The 27,809-nt window shown below is 48.2% G+C and overlaps 2 protein-coding genes and 1 non-coding gene across 16 annotated transcripts; 1 reads left to right on the top strand and 2 right to left on the bottom strand.

The window, feature by feature from the left end:
- Positions 1-8,211: 8,211 nt before the first annotated feature.
- LOC141419062 (U6 spliceosomal RNA) lies at positions 8,212-8,319 on the bottom strand. The gene has a single exon (XR_012443734.1). It is a non-coding gene; the product is annotated as a U6 spliceosomal RNA (small nuclear RNA).
- A 4,197-nt stretch (positions 8,320-12,516) lies between these two features.
- On the top strand, positions 12,517-16,409 carry Slc7a4 (solute carrier family 7 member 4). Of its 2 annotated transcripts, none has more exons than XM_074060505.1 (5): positions 12,517-12,637; positions 13,325-14,346; positions 14,803-15,443; positions 15,696-15,804; positions 15,906-16,409. In XM_074060505.1, exons 2-5 carry the CDS (start codon positions 13,365-13,367, stop codon positions 16,079-16,081), a joined length of 1,908 nt encoding a protein of 635 aa, XP_073916606.1. In that variant the 5' UTR covers positions 12,517-12,637; positions 13,325-13,364; the 3' UTR covers positions 16,082-16,409. The 2 variants fall into 2 exon arrangements, with proteins under 2 accessions (XP_073916606.1, XP_020016232.2); XM_020160643.2 differs by having other exon boundaries at positions 12,524-12,637; positions 13,322-14,346.
- A 1,077-nt stretch (positions 16,410-17,486) lies between these two features.
- Positions 17,487-27,400, bottom strand: P2rx6 (purinergic receptor P2X 6). 13 transcript variants are annotated; one of them, XM_074060507.1, is made up of 14 exons: positions 27,246-27,399; positions 26,319-26,469; positions 25,026-25,101; positions 24,832-24,881; positions 23,813-23,884; positions 21,238-21,313; positions 20,953-21,046; positions 20,797-20,877; positions 20,569-20,710; positions 20,372-20,498; positions 18,893-18,986; positions 18,730-18,795; positions 18,531-18,608; positions 17,487-18,422 (listed from the first exon to the last, which is right to left on the bottom strand). In XM_074060507.1, exons 1-14 carry the CDS (start codon positions 27,329-27,331, stop codon positions 18,167-18,169), a joined length of 1,449 nt encoding a protein of 482 aa, XP_073916608.1. In that variant the 5' UTR covers positions 27,332-27,399; the 3' UTR covers positions 17,487-18,166. The 13 variants fall into 13 exon arrangements, 12 of the variants coding, with proteins under 12 accessions (XP_073916608.1, XP_073916607.1, XP_073916609.1 ...); XM_074060506.1 differs by having other exon boundaries at positions 27,168-27,392; XM_074060510.1 differs by having other exon boundaries at positions 18,220-18,422; positions 20,372-20,481; positions 27,168-27,388.
- Positions 27,401-27,809: the final 409 nt, after the last annotated feature.

A 27,809-nucleotide genomic window follows, 5' to 3' on the forward strand; every position in this document is an offset into this window, starting at 1 on the left:
CATTTCTCTACACTTTTATTCAGTTATACTAAATTCCTTTCCTAATAAACGTTATTGCTGTTTTTCTTACAAAAATTTTTTTAAGTAGCCATGGTTAAAGATTGAAAGGAATTGAAAAGGACATGCCACATTTTAAGAATTAAAAGAATTAAGAACTATGACTGGGCAACCATCCCTGTCTGACATGGGAGCTTTGTCCTTTTTTTGAGGGGGGCGGTGTAATGGGGTTTGAACACAGGGCCTACACCTGAGTCACTCCACCAGCCCTTTTTTGTGGTAGGTGTTTTTGAGATAGAGTCTCCAGAACTATTTTGCCCAGGCTGGCTTTGAACTGCAATCCTCCTGATCTCTGCCTCCAGAGTAGCTAGGATTATAGGTATGAGCCACCAACGCCTGGCTTATCTTTTCTCTTAATAAATTTCTTGCCTATATGTGTACCCTCTGTTGTCTGAGGCCTGCGTTCTTCACTTTATAAGACAAAGAATTCAGGGTGAATTGAGAACCCTATGCCACTGAGCTAAAACAGCTGTGACCTAGCCAACTCAACAGACCCCAGTCTCACAAGAAGATTCTGGTTTCATCTTTTGAGATCCCAATGAGATTCTTCAGAAGGGCTTTAAAACTACAAATGATACAACGCAAGGGCTCGTTCCACTAAACTCTGACTGTTACTGTCTTAAACAGTAAAAGAATAACCTGTTGTCTCCTGGTCCTGGTCCTGGCAGCCCGTCAAATACATTTCTTACCAAACTAAATTCCCCTTGTCACTTCATAAATTTAAGATACTAAAACAGGAGCCTCAAATAAAAACTTCCATCTACTGGTGACCCTAAGATAGGCCTCCATGAGAAGGTCCTGACTGCTGTCCCCTACTGACACCACTTTCTAGCTCAAAGCAGCCAAGAGTGGTCATTGCCCCATTTCTCTAATGGCAGGGTTACTTCTTCAGAGGGGGGGCACAACCAATCAGAACATTGTAGGCTTAGCCAATGGAATGCCGCCTTCTGCAACCTAATTAGCATAGAGATTGAGCAACACTGAAGTAAACTGATAAAAACCCTAGACCAGGCCACTTCACTGGCAACCCAGGACCCCTCCCTGTCTCACGTGGGAACATTGTCCTTTCTCTTAATAAACTTCTTGCCTATACACTCAAAAAAAAAAAAAAGAATTATGACTGATAATACTATGCTAGAACATATTGCATTTCTAGAAATAGTATTTTTAACATGTTAACATATAACAAATATAACTTTAAAAAGGTTAAACAGTTCTTTTCTGCGTGTTTTTGTTTTGAGATAGAGTCACTATGAACTCCAGGGTAGCACACATTAGCCTGAAACTCAAGTTCATCCTGTCTCAGCCTCTCAAGTGTAGGGATTGCAGGTATGGAACACCACTCCCAGCTTAACCACGATTTCCTGTTTGGCAGTGTTTACTGTATGAATTGAACATATCAAATAAGCCATGTAGTTCTTCTTCTCCCCTCTTTCTTTTTTTTTTTTCCCCTCTTTCTTTTTTTGAGACAGGGTCTTACTATGTGGTCCAGGCTGGTTTCCAATTTCTTGGTTGAAGTTATCCTCCTGCCTCTGCTTCCCAAATATCTGGGACTACATGCTTGCCACCAGAGTATGGTCTTTCTTTTTTAAGTACTGAGAATAAATTATTTTCAGATATTCCAGGAGCCCATTTGGAAAATCCCAAAGCTAATTCAGGGTCAAAAAGACTTAATTTAGCATTTGATTTTGGAAAGTGGTCAAAGGTGTCAAAATGTTTAAATAACTTCATTAGATAGGATCACAGGTCTTGTGAAACAGTAATTATTCATTTAACCAAAGTGATAATTAAAAGACTTCAAAGGCAAATATAGAAAGTCACTTATGGACTGGAGATGTTGCTCAGTAGTTCAGTGATAAAGCACTCACCTAGCATACATAGGCCCTGGGTTCAATCCCCAGCCCCAAAACAAAAGATCATGGTCACAGAAGGAAAAAACCCTCTAATTTTTCAATAGGAAAAGACTCCATTCATTTAAGTAATCAAAGACCTAATAAAAGAGAACATAAAGCATAAGGAATTATTTTGATAAGAAACAAAGTATTTTTTGAGGGAGATGATTTGAAAGGTAAAGAAAAATCTTTCCTAATTTTTTTTGCTGGGGCTGGGTTTTGAACCCAGGGTTTCGAGGTTGCAAAGCAGGGACTCTGATGCTTAAGCCACACCTCCAGCTCTCATGATTTTTTAAATTAAATCAGACTGTTATTCAAAATTTTTTTAAAACTGTCCTTTTAAGAGAAAAGACCAAATTCTAGTTTTGTGTCAGTTCACACCTGGTCTTAACACTTGTTTTCAAAATCCTTAGAGTGAATTTGTTTTGGTCAGGTTTGCTACAGGTATCCTCTTTTTGTTTTCTTTTTCTAACTTCTTTTTTTGGTGGTACTGGGGTTTGAACTCAGGGCCTCACACTTGCAAGGCAAGCACTCTACCACTTGAGCCTCTCCACAGCTGGCTAGGCCAGTTTTATTTGTTTCTTTCTTTTTTGCAATAATGGGCTTTGAACTATCTCAGAGCTTTACACTTTTTAGACAGGTGCTCTACCTCTTGAGCTTCCAGCCCAGTTTTATTCTTTTTAAGGCTCTCAGAGGAGCCATATGAATCTTATGAAGGATTTTTCTATTTTTTCCAAAAATGTCACTGGGGTTTTGATTGGAACTATATGGATCTGCGAGTGCTTTGGGTAGTATTGTCATCGTAACAGTAAAGTCTTCCCATCCATGAACGTGGTATGTCTTTCCATTTGCTTATGTCTTCTTTAATTTATATCTATAATGTGTTTTAGTTTTCAGTGTACATATCTTACATTTCTTAAGGTTATTGCGATGTATCTTATTTTTTAAATGCTATTGTAAATTGAATAGTTTTTTAATTTCTTTTTTCTATTGTCAGTGTATAGAAATGCAACTAATTTCTGTGGTTTTATGTCCTACAACTTTGCTGGTTTTGATTTTTATTTGTTTTTGGTTTTTTGGCAACACTGGGGTTTGAACTCAGGGCCTCACACTTACTAGGCAGACGATTTACCACTTGAGCCACTCCACCAGCCCATTTTTGTGTTGGGTATTTTCAAGATGGAACGTCTCAAACTATTTGCCCAGACTGGTTTTGAACCCAATGCTCCTGATCTCTGCCTCCTGAGTAGCCAGGATTATAGAAGTGAGCCACCAGCACCCGGCTTCTTTTTCCAACTTTTTATAAGTAGTCCTTTTGTTTTTGTTTGTTGTTGATCAGTGGCACTGGAGTTTGAACTCAAGACCTTGCCCTTGCTAGGCAGGAGCTCTACAATTTGAGCCACACCACCAGCCCTTTTTTGCTTTAGTTATTTTCTAGATAGAGTCCTGAGTTTGTGAACTGTGCCTGCCTAGGACAGAGATTCTCCTACCTATGGCCTCCTGGTAGCTGGAGTTACGGGCTTGAGGCAAACACCCAGCTTGTTTGTTGAGACAGGAGTATCCCTAACTTTTCCCTCCTCTCTGCTAGCCTCAAAACTTCATCCTCGGAATCTCCACTTTGCAAGTGGTTTGGATTACAGGCATGAGTCACCACGCCTGGTTTCTATTCAGTTCTTATCTTTTATTCATTAATTCTTTCTGAAACAAAAGGAACTTGCTGAAGAGATGGGTCAGGATTTTGAAGTTTAATTCAGAGGCTCAGAGATCCAAAATACCTTCTGGGAGGTCAGGAACAAGGAGTCAGACATAAAGGGTAGCACAGGTGGGCAGAGAATTTGTAGCGGGTATGAAATTTAGCTGTTGTTTTATATCTAATTTCTGTTCTCTAATTCTTTTTTTTTTTTTTGGTAGAGCTGGACATTGAACTCAGGACCTCACAGTTGCTAAGCTGGCACCCCACCCCTTAAGCCATGTTCATAGCTTTTTTTTTGCATTACTTATTTTTCAAATAGGGTCTCAGGATTGTGCCCAGGACAGGCCTAGACCCTGATCCTCCTGCTTATGTCTCCCTTATACCTGGGATGACAGGCATGCATCACCACACCCAGCTTATTATTTGAGATGGGGTCTCACTAACTTTTTACCTGGGCTGGCCTTGAACTGTGATCCTCCTAATCCCCACCTCCCAAGTAGCTAGTATTATAGGCGTGAGCCACCATGCCATATTCTGTTCTTTAATCTATGGGAGTCCCTAAGGTTGATAATTATATTCCGTTGTGTACTCTTTTTTAATTTGATCTTTGTGTAGGCACCAATAGAAAGATTTTAGGATGAGAATGTGCTTTAAAAAATACTTTACACTGGGGATATAGCTATAGTGTGTGCTTGCCTGACAGGCACAAAGCCCTGGATTTGATCCCCAGCACCAAGAGATAAAAAAAAAAAAAAAAAAAAAAAAAAACCTTTTTAGATACAAAAGCCCAAATCTTCAAAGATACACTTACTTCAATTCTGACTCAAAACCAAAAAGGCTTTTTATAGCTTAAAACCAGCAGGACTTCCATGGCTTCACTGACCACCATCGGAAGAAGTTTGTCCCAAGAGGCTGCAAAGAGGGATGTGGTCCCCTTTAAGATCCAAAATCTCTCTCAAGATATCCTAAGAAAGCAAGGCAAGGAAGGTTGAGATAATTAAGAAGGACTCCCTGAGAGCTGGCACCTTTGGACAAAGGGTCACTTTGTCTTTCTGAGTCCATCTGGCTAGCTGCCTGGTGCCACCCAGCAGGTTGTGCTCCCCAGCTTGTGGACGTCAGAAAGGCTATCTGCGCTGGTCACAAAGCAAAGCCTTCAAGACATAAAACAAGAAAAGAGGATAATCTTATCTTTTTCTCCTTTTGAAAAACCTCAAAAAAGGCAGACAAGGAAATTCCTTGGATGGCTATAGATCAATACGTTATGGGTATTCAGAACTAAATTCACAAAAGTAAAAATTCAAAGAACTAATTCTTTTTTGGGGGGGCTGGAGGAGGCGGTACTAGGGTTGAACTCAGAACCTTGCACTTGCCAGGCAAGGGCTCTACTGCTTGAGCCACACCTCTAGGTCTTTAAAGAATAAATTCTCACAAATGCTTTCCTCCTGACAATCAAAATTTGTAAAGGAGGGGGGAAAGTAAAGGTAGAACTCTTCCCAGGGAGGCCCAGCCTAGTGGGTACAGGGATCCAGGGCCAGTCTTTGGGAGAGTGACTGGCAGGAACTTGGGAGAGGATGCACTCCAGCAAGGTATGGAACAGGTGGAGACAGATGTGGTTTTTACCGTCAGGGCTAAAGGATTAAAAAAAGGGGGGGAGGTTGGAAGCTGGTTCATGTGAAGAGTAATGGGGAGAAGTTTGGAAAAGTAATGAAGGACGACATACTGGGGAGTTTTGAGTGGCAGAGTTTGGGCTAGGTTAGATCCTGAGAAGAATTACAGGCTTCAAGGAGGGCAGACAGGATGGGGACAGAGAGGACAAGCTTTGGGAGATATAAAAAAGGGGTGAAAGACAGTCATAAGGACTGATCTGGAAGAAACACAAGATTCCGTTCACTTCCATTCTCCTTCCATACCAAAAAATGCGCTCAGAATCTAGGGATAAGCTGAGTGCAGCAGGCTCATGCCGGTAATCCTAGCTACTCAGGAGGCAGAGATCAGGAGGATCATGGTTCAAAGCCAGCCTGGGCAAATAGTTTGTGAGACTTTATCTCAGGGTGTAGGCCTTGAGTTCAAACCCTAGTACTACAAAAAAAAAAAAAAGCAAAAAGAAAAAGAAGCAGCGGCTGGAGATAGACCTGGACTACTTGAAATTAATACACTGATTTAAGTGATATCCTCTGGATACCCCAGGGACATCAGGGTATCAAGTGGCAGGTGGATTCAGTGATGAAGACGTAAGGGTTAGCAAGGTGCTGGAGGCTTGTAATCCTAGTCACTTGGGAGGCTAAGATCAGGAGGATCACAGTTCAAGGCCAGCCTGGGCAAACAGTTCAGGAGACCCTATCTTCAAAATAACCAGAGATGGACTGGAAGTGTAGACAAGCAATAGAGTACCTGCTTTGCAAGAGCAAAGCCCTAAGTTCAAACACCAATCCCACCAATAAATAAAAGAATGAGGTGGGGAGTGGACAGCTTGAGCAAGGGAGTGGAAAAGAGACAGTATGGAAGAAGACCCCCAAACTCTTATGCTGTTCCTCTGTATACCAGGCTCCATCTATTCTGACACCCACTCCTTCCTGTCCCTGGGCCCCAGGAAAGATGATACTCATGTGTTTTTTCTTAGAAATGGTTTGGTGGGTTTTTTTCTTTTATTTTTATAACTTTATTCACAAACCATCATACTCCTAGTTTAGTGATATTTATTTATTTATTCATTTAGGTGGTACTGGGGTTTGAGCTCAGGGCCACATGTTTGCTGGGCAGGCGCTCTACCAGCCCTTTTTTGTGTTGAGTTTTTTCAAGATAGGGTTTTGCACACTATTTTCCCTGGGGCTAGCTTCAAACCTCGATCCTCCTGATCTCAGCCTCCTGAGTAGCTAGGATTACAGGCCTGACACCAGCACCCAGTGTACAGTGGCTTTTCATATATTCACAGTCCTGTGCATCATCGCTACTATGTAATTTCAGAATGTAATGTTTTCATCATCTCCACAAGAAACCCTGTACCCATTAGCAAGGTTCCTCATTCCCTCATCCATCCCCACTCCCCATTCCCTGAAAACTAGTCATTTATTCTCTGCCTCTGTGGATGTGCCTATTCCGGACATTTTATATAAGTGAAATCATACATTATATGGCCTTTTGTCACTCTCTTCCTTCACTTAGAACAATGTTTTTGAGATTCATCTATGTCATATCACCACTTTATTCATTTTTGTAGGCAAATAATATTCCATTGTACGGCTTATTGTTTCAGATTGTAATATCCATTATATGTATCCATTTATCAGTACACAGACACTCTGTTTGTTTCCACTTGTGAAACACTTTCACGTAAGCTTTCTGTTACTATAACCAACACTTGAGATAATCAACTTTTGTGGGGAGCAGTACTAGGAACTGAATTCAGGAACTTGCACTTGCTAGACAGGTGATCTACCACTTGAGCCAGGTCCCAAGCAAGATAATCAACTTAGACAAGGTTTAGGGATGAGTTTGATCAAAGTATGTTATATGCATGAATAGAAATATCACATTGGACTCCCTTTGTACAATTAATAGCACTAATAAAAGAGGAACAAAAGGAAGGCTTATTTTGACTCACAGTTTTGAGTTCCATCCCATAACTGATTGCTCCATCACTTTTGGGTTGTGGCAAGGCAGTACATCATGGTGAGAGTGTGTGATAAAGCAAAGCCCTTCATTTCATGGCCAGAAAGTGAAAGAAAGAAAGAAGAGGGTACTGGGATCACATTCTCCCCTTCAAAGTCACACCCCTAGTGACTTACAGACCTTCCACTAGGCTTCATCCTCCTAAAGGTATCATCTCCTCCCAATAGTGCCAGGCTGGCCTCAAACTAATGATCCTCCTACCTCCATCTCCCAAGTGCTGGGATTATAGGTGTGTACCACCATGCCTAGCAAGCATAGTGTTCAACAAACTCCTCTGAGACAGCTAGCTCTCCACATGAAATAAATAAATATATAACTCAAAATCATCTGAGACCACCAGGTGCTGGTGGCTCACACCTGTAATCCTTGCTACTCAGGAGGCAAAGAGCAGGAGGATAGCAGTTTGAAGCCAGCCTGGACAAATAGTTCACACTCGAGAACTTGTCTTGAAAATACCTAATACAAAAAATGGCTCGTGGAGTGGCTCAAGGTGTAGGCCCTGAGTTCAAGCCCCAGTACTGCAAAAGAAAAAAAAAATCATCTAAGACCAACCTAGAGAACATAGCAAGTTCTAGATTAAACTGAGCTACACAGTGAGACCTCGTCTCAAAAAAATAGAAAAGAAAAGAAAAAGAAGAAAAGGCTGTTGGCCATCCAGGGGATGCGAAGACAGGTTACATTTTCAAAAGTCATGTGAAAGACTATTATCTATAATATACAGAGAATTCTTAAAACTTTACTGTAAGAAAACAAACAACTCAACTTAAAAATGAGCAAAAAGGACTGGAGGTGTGGTTCAAGTGGCAGAGCACCTGCTTTGCAACTACAAAACCATGAGTTCAAACCTCAGTCCTACCAAAAAAAATTAATAAATTTTTATTTTTATTTTTATTTTATTTTTTTAATATGGAACACTTCACGAATTTGCATGTCATCCTTAATGCAGGGACCATGCTAATCTTCTCTGTATCGTTCCAATTTTAGTATATGTGCTGCCGAAGCGAGCACTTAATAAATTTTCAAAAGTAAGCAAAAGATCCGAACAAACACCATACCAAAGAAGATACACAAGGCTAGAGTGTGCCTCACGAGGTAGGGTGCCTGCCTAGCAAGCACCAGGCCTGGAGTTCAACAAAAGATGTGCTTCTGTAGGTGAACAGGCAAATAAATGAGCCATTTGGCCGTGAAAAGATACAACCTTAAATGCATATTGCTAAGTGAAAAAAAGCCAGGTTGAAAAGGCTGCACACTGTATGGTTCCGATTACATCACTTTCTAGAAAGAAAAAACTTTGGAGACAATAAAAAAGTCAGTGGTTTCCAAGGACCGAGGGAGGGAAAGATGAAGAGGTGGAGCACAGAGGGTTTTTAGGGCAGTGAAACTATTCAGGGTTATCCTATAACCTTGTATGCATGTCATACATTTGTCAGAACCCATAGAGTGTGCAACACCAAGGGTGAGCCCCAATATAAACTAGGGACTTTGGGTGCTAATGAGTCAGTGTATGTTCCTCAATTGTAACAAATGTACCACTCTGACGCTGGCGACAGATGGCAGAAGAGGCTGTGCATCTGGGGGAGGTCAGTATATGAGAACTCTCTGTTCTTTCTGCTCAGTATTGCTGTGAACTGATAAGGTCTGTTTTTAAAACATCCATTGGCCCAAAATGGAAGAGTTTATTCCTGGATTTTCAATTCTATCCCATCAATTTCTATGTCTACCCACATGTCAGTATCACAGTCTTGAATATCATAGCTTTGTAGTCAATTCAGAGATGATGAATTGTGAATCCTCCAGTTTTTTTCTTTTCTTTTTTTTTTTGGTTGTTGTTGTTGTTGTGATTTTTTTTCTTTATTCATTTATTCATATGTGCATACATTATTTGGGCCATTTCTCCCCCCTGCTCCCTGCCCCCTCCCTCTCCCCCTCACCCTGCCCCCAGTTTTTTTTTTCTTTTCCAGGAATATGGCTCTTCTGAGTTCTTTGCCTTTCAATATGAATTTTAGGATCAGCTGATAATTTCTGAAAAAGAGGCAGTTGGTATTTTGAAAGAAATTACATTGACTCTGCAGACCAATTTTGGAGGGTACTACCATTTTAACAATATAAAGTCTTCCAGTTGGGCTGGGTCTTAGCATTAGAAAGCTTGCGTGGCATGCATGAGGTTCTGGGTTAGGGTCCCCAGCACCCCAGAAAAGAAAAAAAAGCCTTAGCTTGTGAACATGAATTTCTTTCCATTTTTTAGACTATCTTATTGATTGATTGATTGATTGATTTTTTTTTATGATACTGGGGATTGAACCCAGGGCCTTGCACATGCTAGGCAAGCACTCTTACCATTTGTACCATGTCCCCAGCCCTTTTATTATTGTTATTATTATTATTATTATTATATTATTCTGCTTTTGGGATAGAGTCTGGATAACTTTGCCTGGGCTGGCCTCGAACTCCCAATCCTCAGGCCTCCATCTCCTGAGTAGATGGGATTATAGGCATGCACCACCACACCATACTTTTAGGTTGTCTTTACTAATGTTTACATAGTTGTCTATGTATATATTTTACATTTCTCTTGTTAAATTTATCCCATGTTTTTTATAAATAAATTTATCTTAAATACTTTTTTTTTTTTTTGCAGTACTGGGGCTTGAACTCAGGGCCTACACCTTGAGCCACTCCACCAGCCCTTTTATGTATGGGTTTTTTCAAGATGGGATCTCATGAACTATTTGCCTGGGCTGGCTTCAAACCATGATCCTCCTGATCTCTTGCCTTCCGTGTAGCTAGGATTACAGGCGTGCCCTGGCACCTGGCTCTTTTTTTTTCTTTTTTTTTGATGTTATATAAACAGAATTATTTTCTTAGTATCATTTCAGGATAGTTCATTACTAGCATATAGAGATGCAACTGATTTTTGTGTATCAGTGTTGTATGTGGCACCTATGCTAAACTTATTAGCTCCAATATTTTTCTTTTTGTAGATTCCGTAGAATTTTGAATATATAAGGTCATGTCATCTGTGGCTAGGATAGTTTTATTTCTTTCTTTCCAATTTGGGTTTCTTTTATTTCATTTTCTTGCCTGATTGCACTGGCTAGAACCTCCAGTACAACGGTAATAAAAGCACGGACGGTGAGTATACTCATGCTGCTCTCGATATTAAAGAAAGATTTTCAGTCTTTTGCTGGTACCTGTGGGGTTTGCCTACATGGTTTGAGGAAATTCCCTCCTATTCCTAGTTTGTTGAGTGTTTTTTCTCTGTCTATGAAATCATTTTGTGGGTTTTATTCTTTATTCTATAATAATGGTGTGTTACACTGATTGAGTTGTATGTGTTAAATCAACCTTGCATTTCTGGAATAAATCCCACTTTGTTTTTCTTTTTTATTTGATTTGCTAGTATTTTGTTGAGTTATTCTACATTATATAAATAAGGGACATTGGCACATAGCTTTCTTTTCTTGTGATGTCTGTTTTGCTGGTCTTGTGGAATAAGGTAAAATGTGCTCCTTCCTCTTTTCTTTCCTGGTGCTTTCTCTTCACTGCATCTTCATGAGTTTGTGTCACTGCCTTGCTCAGTGGGGTCTTAGCACTTGCCTAGCCATCCTCTGAAAATTTACAACTTGGTACATCAAATGGCCATTGTATATTGGTACCTATGACAGGGGGTATGGTGACAGCCCTTCTCAAAAGTCAGTGTTCTAAAACACTGTATGCCAGTTCTCAAGACTCTTATTGCTCAAGCCTTTTGGTGTGAAATACATTTTTCTAGACTTTTGTGGAAGCATTTCAGGACAAAGGACATCTGTTCATTTATGTTTAGGCAGCATGGGGGGCGGGGATAGGGAGATGTCATCTCCACAGGAAGTAGGAGCCCATTTGAGAATTTCCTCAAGACAATATCAGCCAACTATCAGAAAAGACCAAGAAGGACCAGCTAAAGTAGTGTTCTGAGTGGCAATATATGTCTTGAAGTTCAAGACCCTGTCACAGCCTACTGAGCCAAGTCCCTAAGACCCAATTCCATGAACCACCTACAAGCCTGAAAACACATTTAAAGTTCTGAGGACAGGCACTGGTGGCTCACGCCTGTAATCCTAGCTACTCAGGAGGCAGAGATCAGGAGGATTGCAACTCGAAGCCAGCCTTGGGCAAATAGTTCACCAGACTCTATCTTGCAAAAAACCCATCACACACACACACTCACACACACACAGAGAAGGGCTGGCAGAACAGCTCAAGTGGTAAGAATGTCTGCCTAGCAAGCATGAAGCCCTGAGTTCAAACCTCAGTTCCACAAAAAAATGTTCTGGGGAAAGCAGATGCTTGCTTTGGTTTTGCCTGACTTGGTTGGGTTGTTATCATTTACTGTGAACAAGTTAACAACTTATCACATCAACTTTTTCACTTTCAAAAAAGTGAGTAGAACAGAAGGAAAAAGACTCCTGCCCCAGAATAAATGACTAGACACATGGTAGGACATGGGTCTCCTCTGGGGACTGGCATGAAGTGCTCAGTACATGTGGCTTTCAGGAGTGGGGTGTTGCTCTTGGGGTCCCTCAGAGTCCTCCAGGGCCTGCCCGGTGTTCTTAGGCTAGGAAAGAGTGTTGTTGGCATCTGAGGGGCTCTGCAGGCACCCCCACTGGAGGACTGCAGTCTGTCTCAGGAGGCCAGCTGCCCACCTCTTTACAGGAGTTGTCTGTAGCTGGAGGCTCAAAACAGTCAATTCACAAAACCCTCTCAAAAGGTTCATTGTATGTCTTGCAGTGTATGACAGCAGACTTCCTGCCAGCCCATTGTAGTTGAGGGGTTAGGGATTGCCCATGAAGACTCAACCTGATCCGTTCCCCTCACCTCACTGTGCAGGAGCTTTATGAACCCCACACCGCCCTGTGTTGGGGGATCTGGATTTGCGGGATCTAGGACAGGTATTTGCTGTATGGCAGCAAAGTTAAGCTCCACCCCCAGACCTAGACCTCAACCTCGCCAGAACTGAGGGGCTAGTCTCTCATCTCAACCTGGCCAGAACTGAGGGGCTAGTCGCTCATCTGATGGAGTGTGGGGCTCCCCATCTGTGTACGGGTCGCGTGACAGTCATCCTAGGACTCGGTGCATTCTGGTATCGACCAGTACAGAGTGGGTTTTTTAGGTGCGTGACGGCAGGGTTGGGGGCGGGGGGTGCTGGACCCCGCCGGGGATGGGAGTTGTGGGGCTGTGTTGCTGGATCCAGTGCCTGGGGGCGGAGGCGGGCCCTGCACGCAGGCGGCGGCGTGAGCTGGCGGGGCGGGCGCAGCTCGCAGAGCGGTGGCAGCGGTGACAACAGCAGGTGGGTCGCCGTGGGTCTTGCGGGGCGGGCTCAAGCCTCAAAGGCAGACGGAGGCTGGGGTCTATGGGGACGGGGTCACCACGGGGCTAGGTAGCTCGGGCGGCGGCCGCAGCGGCGGCGGCGGCGGCTGGGTGTGGGAGCGCGGGGAGGTGATCTGGGCCTCGGCTCCAGATCTGGAGCTCAGGGCCCAGGGAGCCCCCGCTTCCTGGCCTGGTGAGCTGACACTTGGGCCTGGCAGCAGGGGGGGTGATCGCTTATCTGAGGCCAGGTGGCTGCGTGAGCCACGCCCTGGCCGCAGCGCCGCTCCCGTTCCGGGTCCTAGAGGCCCGGCCCAGCTCCCTGGGAAGCCTCCCATTTCCCCCTTGCTCCTGGATTCCAAGTCATTGAGCTGTTCCCAGCTTCTGTCACTTTCTGGGGCCACTTCCCCATCCCCAGGGCCACCTACCTGGCTCCCAGGTTGGGCTTGCCCTCCTCCCCTCCGTTCCCCTAAAGGCAGACAGGACTTCCATGCTTCCTTGTGATCCCATAGTCCCTGACCCTTGTCCCATCTCAGCCCTGGGTGCAAGGTGTCCTGGATCCCCAGAACCAAGATAGTGAGGACTGGGGGCTGGCAGTCCAGGAGGGACAGAAGGCTTTCCTGGAGCCGGCTGGGCAGTCTATCATTCACCCTCTGTCTGGCCTTAGTAGGTTCCAGTCACTGACTTGGTGCCCCTCTCAGCTATCTGCCATGGCCTGGGGACTGCCCAACACTGCCAGCCTGGCACGCTTCTGCCAAAAGCTGAACCGGTTAAAGCCACTGGAAGAGTCCAGCATGGAGACATCTCTGCGGCGCTGCTTATCTACACTGGACCTGACTCTACTGGGGGTGGGTGGCATGGTGGGATCAGGTCTCTATGTGCTCACAGGCACTGTGGCCAAAGATATGGCTGGCCCTGCCGTTCTCTTGTCCTTTGTTGTGGCTGCTGTGGCCTCTCTGCTGGCAGCCCTGTGCTATGCAGAATTCGGAGCTCGTGTACCCCGCACTGGCTCCGCATACCTGTTCACCTATGTGTCCATGGGTGAAGTGTGGGCTTTTCTCATAGGCTGGAATGTGCTTCTGGAATACCTCATTGGAGGTGCAGCTGTGGCCCGTGCCTGGAGCGGCTATCTGGATGCCATCTTCAGCCATACTATTCGCAACTTCACTGAGTCTCAAGTGGGTGTATGGCAGGTGCCCTTCCTGGCCCACTACCCAGATTTCCTGGCTGCTGGCATCTTATTGGTGGCTTCTGCCTTTGTCTCCTGTGGAGCCCGAGTCTCCTCCTGGCTCAACCACACCTTCTCAGCCATCAGCTTGATTGTCATCCTCTTTATCATTATCCTGGGTTTCATCCTGGCTCGTCCCCACAACTGGAGCTCTGAGGAGGGTGGCTTTGCACCCTTTGGCTTCTCTGGCGTTATGGCAGGTACAGCCACCTGCTTCTATGCCTTCGTGGGATTCGACGTCATTGCTGCCTCCAGTGAGGAGGCCAAGAACCCACGGCGGGCTGTGCCCATGGCCATTGCCATCTCCCTTGGCCTGGCAGCTGGTGCCTATATCCTCGTCTCCACCGTGCTAACCCTCATGGTACCCTGGCACAGTCTGGATCCTGACTCAGCTCTTGCTGATGCCTTCTACAGGCGGGGCTACAGCTGGGCTGGCTTCATTGTGGCAGCTGGCTCCATCTGCGGTAAGGGACCTTTCTGAGCAGGGTGGAAGGGAACAGAGCAATGGGGCCCTGTCCCAAGCCTCTCAGAAATACCTCCATATAGGCTTCATCTTTATCAGTTGTATAATGGGCCCAGGAAAATACTAATTATTAGAGGCTCTCCACCATGCTTATTGGGGAGCCCCCTCTCCACAAATCATACATAGACTATCAGTTCTGGGACTGTGTTTACAGGTCCTTTCTAGACAGTGGGATTCAGCCCTCATTAGATTCTGTAATGGACTGTGACCTAAACTGGAATGCCCTATTCCTGGGAGGGAGGGTGACAGTCCAGCACCCCTGCAGACTCATACTCACTCTCTGAGAGCCCGAACTCATGCCTATGTCTCCAAGGGGCCATCCATGCCCAACCCCCCAGCGGCAGCCACTGATGGGCTTGTGTGCCCATGCTGACCACTCCCTTACCCTCTGCTGCAGCCATGAACACCGTCCTGCTCAGCAATCTCTTCTCCCTGCCACGCATCGTCTATGCCATGGCTGCTGATGGGCTCTTCTTCCAGATTTTTGCCCGTGTTCATCCCCAGACACAGGTGCCGGTGGTGGGCATCCTGGTGTTTGGTGTCCTCATGGCTTTCCTGGCACTGCTGTTGGACCTTGAGGCACTGGTCCAGTTTCTGTCCATTGGTACCCTCTTGGCCTATACCTTTGTGGCTGCCAGCATCATTATACTGCGCTTCCAGAAGGCCTCTCTGCCCAGCTCCCCTGGCCCGGCCAGCCCTGTTCCCACAACTAAGAAATACCAGTCCTTCTCCGACCACATACAGCTAGTGGGTGCTGATCAACCTTCCATCCCTGAACCTGGACAACTGCGGCCGGCCCTGAGGCCCTACCTGGGTTTCCTGGGTGGGTGCAGCCCTGGAGCTGCTGTGACATGGGCGCTTGGGATCCTGGTGGCCTCAACCATCATCCTGGGCTGCGTGCTGGTCTTCGGGGACTCAGCCCTTCACCTCCCACGGTGGACCTACACCCTGCTGCTTGTGATCAGTGGTGTCATGTTTCTGCTCAGCCTGCTTGTCCTGGGGGCTCACCAGCAACAGCAGCAGCGAGACACCTTCCAGGTACCTCCCCAAGCCAATGTCTGCTCACTCAGTCCAACTGGCTCCCTTTGTCCTGCCTCTTTGCCATCCCAGAATGAACCAGAGTTCATGGGGCTAGGGATACCAATTCATCCACTCCTACCCCCTCTGTCTTTCTGCATGGTAAGGGTACAGTGTCTCACACGCTTTGGAGATAGAGAGAGGATGGACAGAATTTCTGTAAGGTCAGGCAACTCCCCTGAAGCCCAAATCACATTATCTTTGCACTCTCAGATCCCCTTGGTGCCCCTGACACCAGCCCTCAGCATCCTCCTCAACATCTGCCTCATGCTGAAGCTGAGCTACCTGACCTGGCTGCGCTTTGCCATCTGGCTGCTGATTGGTAAGTGGAATCGGGCTGGGACCCTCAGAGTACTGCAGAGGGAGGACAAAGAGGGCAGGCAAGGCTGGGACCTTGCCCTCAGCCTCATGCCACCCCTACAGGACTAGCTGTGTATTTCGGCTACGGCATCTGGCACAGCAAGGAGAACCAAAGGGACCCACCGGAGCTCTCCACCACACGCTATGTGGTGTTCTCCAGCGGTGGCCTGGAGGAGACCGTGCAGGCTGTACAGCCCCCCTGTCAGACACCAGCCCAGGAGCCTGGCTACACGGAATAGTTGGCTGGTCTGTGAAGGAGGCTCATTATTTCCCTGTCTCATCCATCTCCTTGAGAGGCCAGAAGGCTTGGAGTCATGTCTGTCCAGGGCAACTTGGGTTTTCTGGCCTGCCCAAGCAGAAGTGAGGTTGTTCTCAGGACTGTAGGACCCTACCTAACCCAGGTACTGAGCCGCCAGTCTTCAGCCCTGGTGTGGTGGACTCTTTGTCCAGTGCCTTCCTGTTTGTGACTCACTCCAGCTACCTGGGCAGATGGGTAAAGTGGGCAGGGAAGAGGCTCGAACCCCAGGGATCCATAATAATAACTGCTCGGCTAGCCATTTGACCAGCCATCATGTACACTGTGGCATTCTTTGTTACACTGAGTTCTCACCTGCCCCCTGGAACAGGGCAGTTGTCCCCAATCCACAGCAAATATGCAGCATCTCTGCAAAGATAGCTCTGGGACAGGGAAATAGCCAGGCCTGGGACCAGGGGTCCTCCTCAGTCCAGTGCCTTCTACACAGCTCAGAGGGTAGCTGCACATGCCAGGTAAGAAGGAGCCCATGACAGGAGTTGGGGCAGGTTCCCCATAAGTCCTCTGGGGGTAGATTTAGGGAGTAGTGCCTGGGCCCAAAGCATGTCACCCCACTGCCAGGAAAGCTTTACTACAGTAGTGACATCAGCTGTCTATGGATCCTGGGGACAATCAGGTACATGTGACCTACTTCCAGTCATCAGGAAGTAGGTCTTCTTCCATGCCTTCTCACTCTATAGCCCTTCAGAGCCCACCTCTCCGTGGACACCACTGTCCTGAGTGTTGAAAGGCAGCAGGGACCCCAAAGACTTCACTAAGGCTCCAGATGCAAGATGATTTTAGATGGGTTCTCTTGGTTTTCCAGGGCTACCAGAGACCAGGGCATTTGCCGAAGGCCTGCCTATAGATATCAAAGCACGCCTACACACAGACACGTGCCCACGTGCATGTATGCCTGTTTGGCATACATGGCTCACACAGCTAACCCAGGGTGACTGAGGTGACAGCTATTTGTGAATGCAGGCCCAATCATAGCTTACTCTCTTGCTGTTTCTCTCTGTCCACTCTGCCAGGATTTTAAGATAAAGCCCTTGGGGTCCCTGCTGCCTCTTGATCTTCAGGGTGGTAGTGTCCATGGGGAAGTGGACTCCAGTGGGTCACATTAGCAACTATACATGGTTGTGCAAGGTACCCTGGTGCCTGGGCTTGCCCCGCTAACTTCCAGCCCACTTGGCTCTGGGGCCCCAGTCAAAGGAAGAGAGAGTTCCAAGAAAAACCTTAGGCCCATGCTCTACCCACACACACACTGTGAGGTCCCCATGACTGGGCTATGTCCACTGTAGTCACCTCCCCCTTCCATCCCTCCCTGTAAGGACATCCCTGGAAGCTGCTGACTTTCAAAAGCTTTACTCCAGTAGTGACATCAGCTTTCTGTGGATCCTGGGAACGATCAGGTACATGTGACCCACTTCCAACCACCAGGACTGTGGTCCATGCCTTCTCACTCTAGCCCTTCAGAGCCCACCTCTCCATGGACATCACTGCCGGGTGTTGAGAGGCATCAAGGACCCCAAAGACTTTACTACAGCTCTGGATGCAAGATTATTTTAGATGGTCGGCCAGCTTCAGCCCCAGCACACCCCTGATGATCAGGCACCCATATGAAAGCAGCCCCGTACCTCTCTAGGAGGTGGTATTCCCAAATCCCTATCCTAGCCTGGGACCAAGGGGGAAGGGGACTTGCCTCCTACAGCCCTGTCCCTCCCATCTTGACCATTGACCCCAGACATAAGAAAAGTCTCCATTAGTCAGGACTCAGGACCTTGCAGGAGGATTCCAGAGCCAGAGCCTACAAGAAGTAGCAAGTGTTCATAGGCTGAACAGCTGGAGAGAGCGCTTGGTGCTCTCCACCTCCCTGGTTCATGTGTCTGTACATGTCTCTAAGCTAAACTGGCTTCTGCGTTCCCCCCACCAGATAGCACCCTGGCAAGACTGGACCCAAAAAGGACAGTCTGCCTGGGAACCCAAGGGTGAAGTTCTCCCCCTGTCCCCTCTCCAGTCCTGCTGGGCTTCATCCTTGAGTTTCCCAGGTCAGGACTCTCACCCTTCCTACGCCACAGCAGGAATGACTACAGTCCTCAGGGACAAGCAGGCAAGTGGGTGTCAGAACACAGACAGGGCCACTTTGCATTGGTGTCAGGATGCCAGCAGTAGCGGATGTGGGGGCAGGCGCTGACACAAAGATAGTTGGGAATCCTGGCTCGTGGGTGTCAAAGCTGGTTTGGTTTGGTCCATGCAGGGTTGCTGGTCGTCTTTGGGGCTTTTGCCTACAAAGAACAGATCAGAGATCTGGTCAGTGTCCCTAAACTGTGGCAGAACCCAGTGTCCAGGCACAGAGGACTCAGCTCTGGAACCCAGGCAGGCCCACAACTCACTTCCTCATACTTTGTCCTCCAGTAGAAATGGGCTTCTCTATCCACATACAGCAGCAGCAGGTCACAGAGGAAGGTGACCTGAGAAAGGCCGGGCCACCCATGTCCTCAATCTGAGTCACAACATGCAGGCCCAGGGGACTCTGGCAGACCCAGGCAGACACTTGCTGCTGCCAGGCCAAACCCCAAATGATCGACTCACCACACCCAGCCAGGCTGCGCCAGTGCCCACTGTGATGGCTGTAGGTATGAGCCCGAATTTCCCTGCCTGGGAGAGGCCTGGTTTGAGCTTATCAGGCCATGACTGCCTTCCAAGCCTCATCCAGGCATATCTGTCTGCACCCGTCCCTTGGTCTGACCCTTACCTGCCCAGTAACGAGGATATCGAAGCGGATTCCATACAGCTTGAGCAGGCTGCGTGTCTCCACACCTGAGGCCTCCCACCAGTGACTGGCTGTCCTAGGGGCAGGAGAGAGGACTCTGGTGGCCATTCCTAGGCTGGGCTGCTTTTACTGGGCCTCAACCTTACTTATCCATTGACTCCATAACCCACTCCCAGTCCAAGCCTGAGTCTTGGGTCTTAACCCTACATAGCTGCTAAAGGACATAAGGAAAAAGCAATCCAGAACCTGATGCGAGGAAGCGCCCTGCCTGTTGGAAAGACAGGTGCATAGAAGATCCCTAAATAGACACCAGCACAGGAAGATGGGAGGAGGAAGGTAGGGTGGAGTTGGGGGCAGGCCCAGAGAGGTTGGAGCCCTGAGGCAGGAATTCACTCTTTCCCTATTCATCACAAGAAGGTGATGAGAGTGCCTTCTCAAGTTGGTTTTTGAAGGCCTGGGGAGGAAAACCCAGGCAAAAAACAATAAGGCCCTGGAGCCCAAAGGTGGGAGGAGCAGGGTAGCCAGGAGTCAGCCCCACAAGGCATCAAAGGGCTAAGGGAGGTCAGGTAACTCAGACCAGGAAGGACACAAAGAGCTATGTCAAGTGGCATCATCCTGTGTGTGGCATGTTCCTGTGTATGGGTGACGAGGTGACACAAGTGGCAGAGAGATCCCAAAGGGTTCTACTTCAGAGACTCAAAGATGTGACAATAAATGAAACTGAAGATCTTTGAGCGTATCTTGGGTTAGGAAACACAAAGATTTAGAACGACTTATTGGCACAGCTAGATCCATATAAACATTGGACTTAATCTGCTGGTGTCCCCAGTTCTGCCAAAAAAAAAAAGAAAAGAAAATCCAGTATCTGCCACTTACTTTCAAATAGTTCGGATTTATTTTATATTTTACAGCACTGGGGATGGGCCCCCCCGCACCTCATGGATGCTAGGCAAGGGCTCTACCACTGAGCTGCACCCCTGCCCAGAAAAGTTCCATCTGAAATCTACCTAAACATACCAGGTCACTTTAGACAGGGAGAGAGAGAGCAAATGTGGCCAAATGTTAAAAAAAAAAAAAAATTAGTGAACCCAGATGAGTGGTTCATGGTACTAATCTTTGAATTTTCTATAGATTTGTTAGGGAAGATTTTAGATAAAACTATAGAGAAAGCAAAAAGCCCCCTGTGCCATGGAGGAGAGACACTAGAAGTAGGGTGGGGTCGCACCAGGGTATGGAAGTGAGGAGTCTGCACTGAACAAGGAGTGGGGACAGATAGCATGAAAGCCAGAAGGAGCCTGAGCTGGAGGACAAGGGCTGAGAATACTCACTCCTGCCCCGGGGGGCCTCATTGCACACTTAGTGGAGGATGCAGAGAATTTGGCTAGATATGGTCTGTCCTGGTAGCCACCCAGGGGATGGGTGGAGGGAGAGGCTGGCCCAGGACAGTAAGCAGGTCCATACCTGAAGTTGTAGCCCCTCTCCTGCAGCTGGAAAGAGTAGTGGGGCCAGCAGTCAGAGCCCCCGTCATCCAGGTCACAATCCCAGTTGACACTGATGCCCACAGCGCCACCCTGCACACAGCACATCTCTGCTGCACTATTGGTTGGGTCTGAGACCCTCTTCCTGAGCTCTTCAGGAACCCTGCCTCAAGGACCTACCAGCAAGGCCAAATCATTGAAGTCTCCTCCAGCTGCAGTCACGAGGTCACCAATGCGGAATACGGGGCAGTAAGGATTCGAGTGTGGATCGTAGCGACAGTGCTTGAAATAGGTAGCATCCCAGGTGTCTAAGGCATTGGTCCTGGGATGAGAAGGGGGAGGGGTGGAGATCCAATGACCCAGAGTACATGGAGGATCTGGGGTGAGCCATAACCTGCCCATGCTTACTTGGAGAAATTGAACTTGCTGAAGGTGACAGTGTTTTTGATGAACAGTGTGAAGTTCGTGGCCTGAGCCAGCAGAGGCCTCCTGCAGGTAGAGTACACTGCCAAGATTTTGCCCACCCTGGGGCCCTGCTTGCCCTGGGAGTCAGAGGAGACTTACGTGGGTGCAGAACCACTCTCCACTGGGCACCAGCTCCGGATCTCACAAGTATTGTGGGTCGTGTTGAATACCACACACTGACCTGTTTTTATGCCTTGAAAACACAAAATGAACTCCAGGCCCTCAGATGTCCACAGGGCCTGAGGAGGATGTGGGAGGAGGTTGTTGGCAGGAGCAAAGGGAAGTAGGGACAAGTGCAGCAGGTCCAGCCCTTAGGAACCACCTAGGGCCCCCTCCCCACCTCCTGCCCTGGTGGAGGGGCTAGAAGACAGAGCTCACAGTTACCATGGCTATGTGTCCCCGTCTCCCCTTCAGGGCAGTCCTCGTCCGCCCAACAGTTAGCCAGTGGAACAGAGGGGTGCTAAAATAAAGGAGAGACCTCAGTCACCAACAGCCCAGTGGGGAGTGCCTCCCATCTGTGACTTGGCCCATGGATTACAAGGGCTCTCCCCTCTCCATGTACCTCCCAGGGTGTCCTGGAGGACTTGGAAGCACACAGGAAAGCCAGAGGGTGCGAATAAACAAAGGCTGTGGGGGTTGGAAAGACCAGAAGCCCCTGGTCGTGTGGGTACAGTACTGTATTCTAAGGGCAAGAGTGAAACCCCTTTCCTCCTGACAGCCCCGTGGTAGCAGAAGTGATTCACTGAGGTCTAGCTCCTGTGGTCCAATTCAGAGAAAAAAACAGGGAAGGTGAAGGGACCCTGACAAGGGTAAGTTCATGATGCTTACCGTGCTGGGGTGCAGGCAAAAAAGTGTGGCCAACAAAAAGTAGGACCCTAAAATCACAAGGGCCTGGGGAGGGAAGTAGGACCCCACACACTTGCTAGGGGACCATAGGCTAGTCCTTTCCCTGCTTGATCTTCTGGCAAACAGGGACATTCATACCTGTACTGGGTCAAAGAATTATGGAAGATAGCCAAGAGGAGAAGATGGGTGAGCTTTTGGGGGGCCCCAGAGAGGAAGGCAGCCTTGAGTTTCAGGAACTCTTACAGTGGGCTCAGTTCCCAGACCATGGGAGAAGACAGCACCAGGGAGCAAGAATGGCTGAGGGACTCTAAAAAGCCAGAGTAAGACTTTGTGATCAGTGGGCAGAGGACAGCGTGGAACTACCTGCTCTGCTTTGCTCTCCCCACCTGTGTCCCCCTCTCTCCACCTAACTGGGCTACCAATTCCTTCAACCAGACCCCATAGTGACCACTAATAGGACCTCTAATTTGCCTGGCAGCCCAAGTGGTCCAACCCAATGTATAAAAGATTGAGTGCTCCTCCCTGTGCTGATCCTGGCTCCCTTCTGCTCCTGTGATCAAGTGCAGGTCCTTAACAGGACTCATAGGGACCCTGGGATCTTGGGTTACCCTCTTTTCACCCCAGTCCAGATCTCTGCTCCAACCTCATGGAGAAGCTGGTAAGCCCAGAAGCACCTCACCTTACACAGCCGGGACCCTAGCCCATGCAAAGGCCTTAACCCTGCTCCTGCTAAAGTCACCCTGCTCCCCAACTTCTCCCCCTTAAAGATTCTGCTAGACTGGTATCCTTGGGCTCCCACCTAACCTTGGCCCTATCATGGGACCTGCCACTATGGCTGGGCTGCATTTGCTCCTTGAGTTACAGGGCATGGAGTTTTGTAAGCCTAGCACAGGGCCTAGCCTGGAGGGTGGAGGAGGTTGGATAAGGAGCACTGAGCATGTCCTAGAAGGGATCAGGTGATCAGGATCCCAAGAATAGTTGGTAGGAACTCTGGGTTTTCTCAGGAAGATGGTTGTCTGAGCTTATGCATTACTGCTCAGTCATGACAGCTTCATGGGAAAAGCCAGAGGAGTCACAGGGATTCCAGAAAATACAAGCTCCTGGCCCTAGCAAAATGTCAGAACAGTCTATAAACTGAACACTAAATAGACATTATCTAAGCATCTAAAAAGGGAGGGGACACCGTGTGTGTTGGCCAGGGGTAAGCACATCCTTTGTGCACTCCTTCGTGCCTCTCCTTCTTTCTGGATAGGGCCAACCATGGCTATGTGACATTCCCTGCAATTATAAAGGGACCACCAACCAGAGCCTAGGGGATAAACATCTGCAGTTATCTCCAAACCCAGAAAGTGATTAAATGTTGGGTTTGATCAAAAAAAGATATGACTATGTCACATGAAAATAGATGTCGCCATATAATGATCAGATCTGAACTGTTCAAACCAAATCAACAGTTGGAGAGGAGAAGCAGTGTGCTTTTTGACAAATGCTGGATTCCTGGAGACATTTCCAAGCAAGGGGGAAAGTGAGATTTTAGGAAGGAGAATCTGCATTTCTGGATGAGAAGTGGCCTAGAATAGGGAGTGGGGGATCCAGGCTTGACCACAGTTGGAATGAGAAATACTCAGAGATCATGAACTCAGCCTACGCAAGAGTGTGTTAGTTTCCCACAAAAAAGACAATTAGAAAAGAAACTGCCTAGGGACAAATTAATAAAGGTTAGGCACAGATAAGGGGAGGAGATCTTCCAGTTTGCCTCTTGCTATGAGAGTCCACCTAAGCATATGTCCAGCTCTGGGCATTAGCAACTGAAGAGTACCCAGAGGCAGGACCAAGACAGGGAAGGGCCTGGGTACCTCAGAAGAACTGCTGCTACTCAGAGGTCTGGGTGCTGCCACCCCCAGGCTAGGTGACTCGACCTTGCTAAACCTCAGTGAAAATCACAGTAATTCCTACTGTGCAGGGTAGATGTGAAGATCTGCAGAAAAATTTAACCCAGTGCCTGGGATACACTAAGCCTTTAGCCACCCTGGAAGGACAAGGGAGATGTGGCTGGTGACCCAGGGCTGCTGGAAGAAGTAGGGACCCACCAGGAGACTCCAGGAAACCTTACCTCTGGGCATCTGCCCTGAACTTGTGCTGGCGTCACAAGGAAGTTGGTCACCAAGAAGAACACATTTTCTCCCTAGGAGACAAGTCTCAGGTTGATCCCTGCATGGCTTCCTCAACTGGAGAGGCCTGAAGCTGACAGCCTAGTTTGTTTGTTTGTTTATTGGCAGTACTGGTGATCGAACTCAGGGCTTCACACTTAGTAGGCAAGCACTCTATCTCTTGAGCCATGTCTCTAGTCCTTTGGCTTTTAGTTTGCTTTTCAGGTAGGTCTCCCACTTTTGCCCAGGTGACCTTGGACAGTGATCTTCTCACCTCTGCCTCCTGACTAGCTTGGATTACGGGCATGTACCACCATGCCTGCCTTGTTTTTTGTTTGTTTGTTTGGCTGGTTTTATTTGTTTTTGCAGCAAAGGGATAGAACCTAGGGTCCCTCATCCATACTAGGCTAGTGCTGTACCACTGAGCTACATCCCTGGCCCTGGCAAACTGGTTTTTGAGGGAAAGTTCTTGGCCTCATCTAGTCACCAAATTCCTCCCTCAGGAATACACCTCCAGTGAGAGAGGTGAAAGTAGCAATAGGAGGCTGCCTGGGTTTCTGGCCTTTTCTGATCCCAGGGAGCCTCATGTCTATGTTCATCTCTTTGACACAAGTTCATTTCTCATAATAACTTGCATTCACTCAATCCTTCTGGGCACTGTCGTTAAAGAGGTAAGTTGAAGGGACCAGGAGTGGTTGTTAATGCCTATAATCCCAGCTATTTGGGAGGCAGAGATAAAATGATCTCGGTCTGAGGCTGGCCTAGGCAAAAGGTAGCTATCTGACCAGGTGCTGGTGGCTCATGCCTATAATTCTAGCTATTCAGGAGGTAGAGATCAAGGTTCAAATAGCTCGAGAGACCCTATCTCAAACATAACAACATAAAAAGGACTGGTTGCCTAGCAAGCATGAGGCCCTGAGTTCAAACCCCAGTACTGTCAAAAAAAAAAAAAAAGGTGAGTTGAGGGAAGGGGATCTCTTACCACATCCATAGCCAGCCACTCTGGCTGGAGGGGCTGGGGGTCAGTTCCACCTGGGATCAAAGAACGGCCAACAGTGATCAGAAGTGGTGATCGTGAGAACAACTGTGCTTTTGGGGAAGGAAAGGCAAGGGCTGGGCCGAGGGTAGTGGAGTCTGGTGGCAGTTAAGATATGAAGGAACTTGGTGGCTACCAACATGGGAAAGGAGCCTTCCTAGGGCAGAGAGCAGGGACTGGCAGGCTCCAATGACGCCAAGTGTAGAAACTGTGCACCTGGGGGAAGGGAGTAGAAGAGGGAGAGTCTAAGGGCCCACTAGTTGATCACAGCCTCATCCAGACACAGCAGGGCCTGCAGGGAAATACATTGGGAAGGACAGAAAGGGATCAAGGCTGAGTCCTGAAACTGGTTTCAGTGCTGATGATGTCACAGCTCTCACTGGATGAAGAGAAGTCAGGATGGCAGGAAGGGGAAATGATTCATCTTTGGACATGGTGGGTGTGCACCCAGGAAGCAGCGTCTCTCCAAGCAGGTGGTCACTGGTGTTACAATTTGGGCATCAGTACAGCAGAGGTAGAAATTGAGACTGTGGACTAGCTGAGTGAAAGGAGAAGGAAAATGTAGCCTGAGAGGGCAGAGAAGCACCTGACAGTGACGCCCTAAGTGCGGAGGAGGGACTTTAGGACGCTCAGGCCCTGGACCCTTACTCCCCAACCACCCCATCCTGAAGCTCCAGCTCTGAGTCCCAGATACGCTGATCCTTTCCAGATAAGGCTTTTTTGTGGTACTGGGATTTGAACTCAGGGCTTCACACTTGCTATGAAGGCACTCTACTACTTGAGCCATGCCTCCAGCCATTTTTACTCTGGTTCTTTTTGAGATAGGGTCTCACTTTTTGCCCAGGCAGGCCTGGACCTCAGTCCTCCTATTTTATGCTTCCTGCCATAGCTGGGATGACAGGTGTGAACCACCATGCCCAGTTATTGGTTGAGATGGGGTCTACTGAACTTTTTGCCTGGGCTGACCTCCAGTTGTGATCCTCCCTATGTCAGCCTCCCAAGTAGCTAGAATTATAGCCATGAGTCACTAAGCTCCCAGCTCAGATATGGCTGCCAGGCACGGTGGTACATGCTTATAACCCCAGCACTTGGAGGCTGAGGCAGGAGTATAGAGTTGGAGGCCAGAAGGGTTCAGAACAAGTTCAAGGCCAGCCTGGGCTATGTAGGAAGACCCTGCCACAAAACTTAAATAAATAAATAAATTTCCTCTGGTCTGGTTTCCTGACCTGTCCTTTCATCTATCTGGAAACCTCCTCATGTCCCTGAAAGCCCTGATTGGGCACTGCTCCTCTGTAAGGTCTTTCTTAAACATCCCCAGATACCCTCTGGTGTCACCTGCACACCTCTTTTGTACACACACTTGCTGCAAGGCTGCTGTCTAATTTGTCATCAGTAAAGGACTCCTGCCCCCTGTGGCAGCCCCAGTGACCTACCTGTGGGGGCTTCACAAAGTCAGCCACATCCCAAAGCCGGTTCTCAAGCTCCTTGATTCGAGTCACAGAAACCCCTTTGAGTTTAGTGATGACAGAAATCTGGGGGTCCAAGTCTCGTTCCTGATAGCCTTTTTTGGCAATGAGGGCCCACCTGGGGAGGAGATGAGGGACAGTGTGATGTGACCCTGGCCCAAGGTGAGCAGTGACAGGGCTGGACCCTACAAACTCTTGGCTCCCCCCACCGCCACCACATACCCTATAGATTTTGGGCTTGCATTAGCATGGAGACCTTTTCCTGCTCCTCACCTCACCTCTCACTCCAGACCCCTGAACAGGCCAGAAGCTCCGGCCTCACATCGGAGAGCCAGTGTCCTCAACAACCACAACAACTTTCATCAGCCAATGTCCCCACCCCCACCAGCTAGACTCAGTTCGCTCCTTAAAGACCACTCGGACCCTCAGCTAGAGCAAGTGGTCTCTTGGGGCACCAAGGGTGGGGAGGTCATTGCTCCCGCTCACACGAATGTCAAGGATTACTGCCTCCTGCCTCACCAGGGACCCTTCTGGGAGAAGTGGGGACAGATCCCACTGGGGTTAGGGACAAAGCCCAGGAAAGAAGGCAGATAGGCATGCAGGAGTACAGCATACAGCTTGCTCTTGCTTCCCAAGGGTCTCTGAATGGACAAAGACCCCATCCTTCTGCCAACCCCCCACCTTTTCCCAACCTGCCACCCCCTCACACACACACACACCAGCCCAGCACCTGAAGACCCTAACTGTCAACCCTCAGCCCCCCAAAACCAACCACGATCCTTTTAGTCAGCCTGGCCACAAGCTGTTCCTTCTTACCCCACCACATAGGCCACCACTCCAAGCTGCAGCAGCCTCTGCAAGACGCCCACCCGCCAATTCCTGGTCATCACATACTTCTCAGTCTTGTAATCCAGAAGCCCCCAGCCTGCTGCTGCCCCTGGGGAGCCCATGCTCCCAGCTCCTGCTGGCTGCTGGCGCATGAGTCAGCGCTGCAGCTGCAGCCACTGCTGAAAGGGAGGGCAGAGCTGGTGCCCAAATGGGCTCTGTTGTTAAAGGGACATCTCCTTCCACTTAAGGCACGATCCAGCTCTGGGCTCAGTCCCAAGCCCCAGCTGTCCTGGATCTTGTGTCCTCTCTAGAATTCCTCTGCCAGACCCTGGGCGCACAGAGAGAAGTCCAGTCCCTGACCTCTGGCTTCACATCCTTGTGGGGTGGGGAATGACAGGTGTTGTAAGTGCTGTGAGAGGTTGGCCTGAGGCAAGGAAATTTCAGGCCTGTGAGCTAATGCTTGCAGATTCTGAAATGCAGTAAGGGAAGTTGGGGAGGGGTATTCCTGATTGCGGAAGCATCACAACAAAAGCCAGAGCTTTCACTCTGAAAGCTCCAAAGTGAAAGCATGGCTCTGACTCCAGAGAGGAGGATGATCTGGGTGGACAGGTTCCCCAGGCCCTCCCGTGG

The sequence above is a fragment of the Castor canadensis genome, chromosome 18, assembly GCF_047511655.1.
Source record: "Castor canadensis chromosome 18, mCasCan1.hap1v2, whole genome shotgun sequence".
NCBI lineage: Eukaryota > Metazoa > Chordata > Mammalia > Rodentia > Castoridae > Castor > Castor canadensis.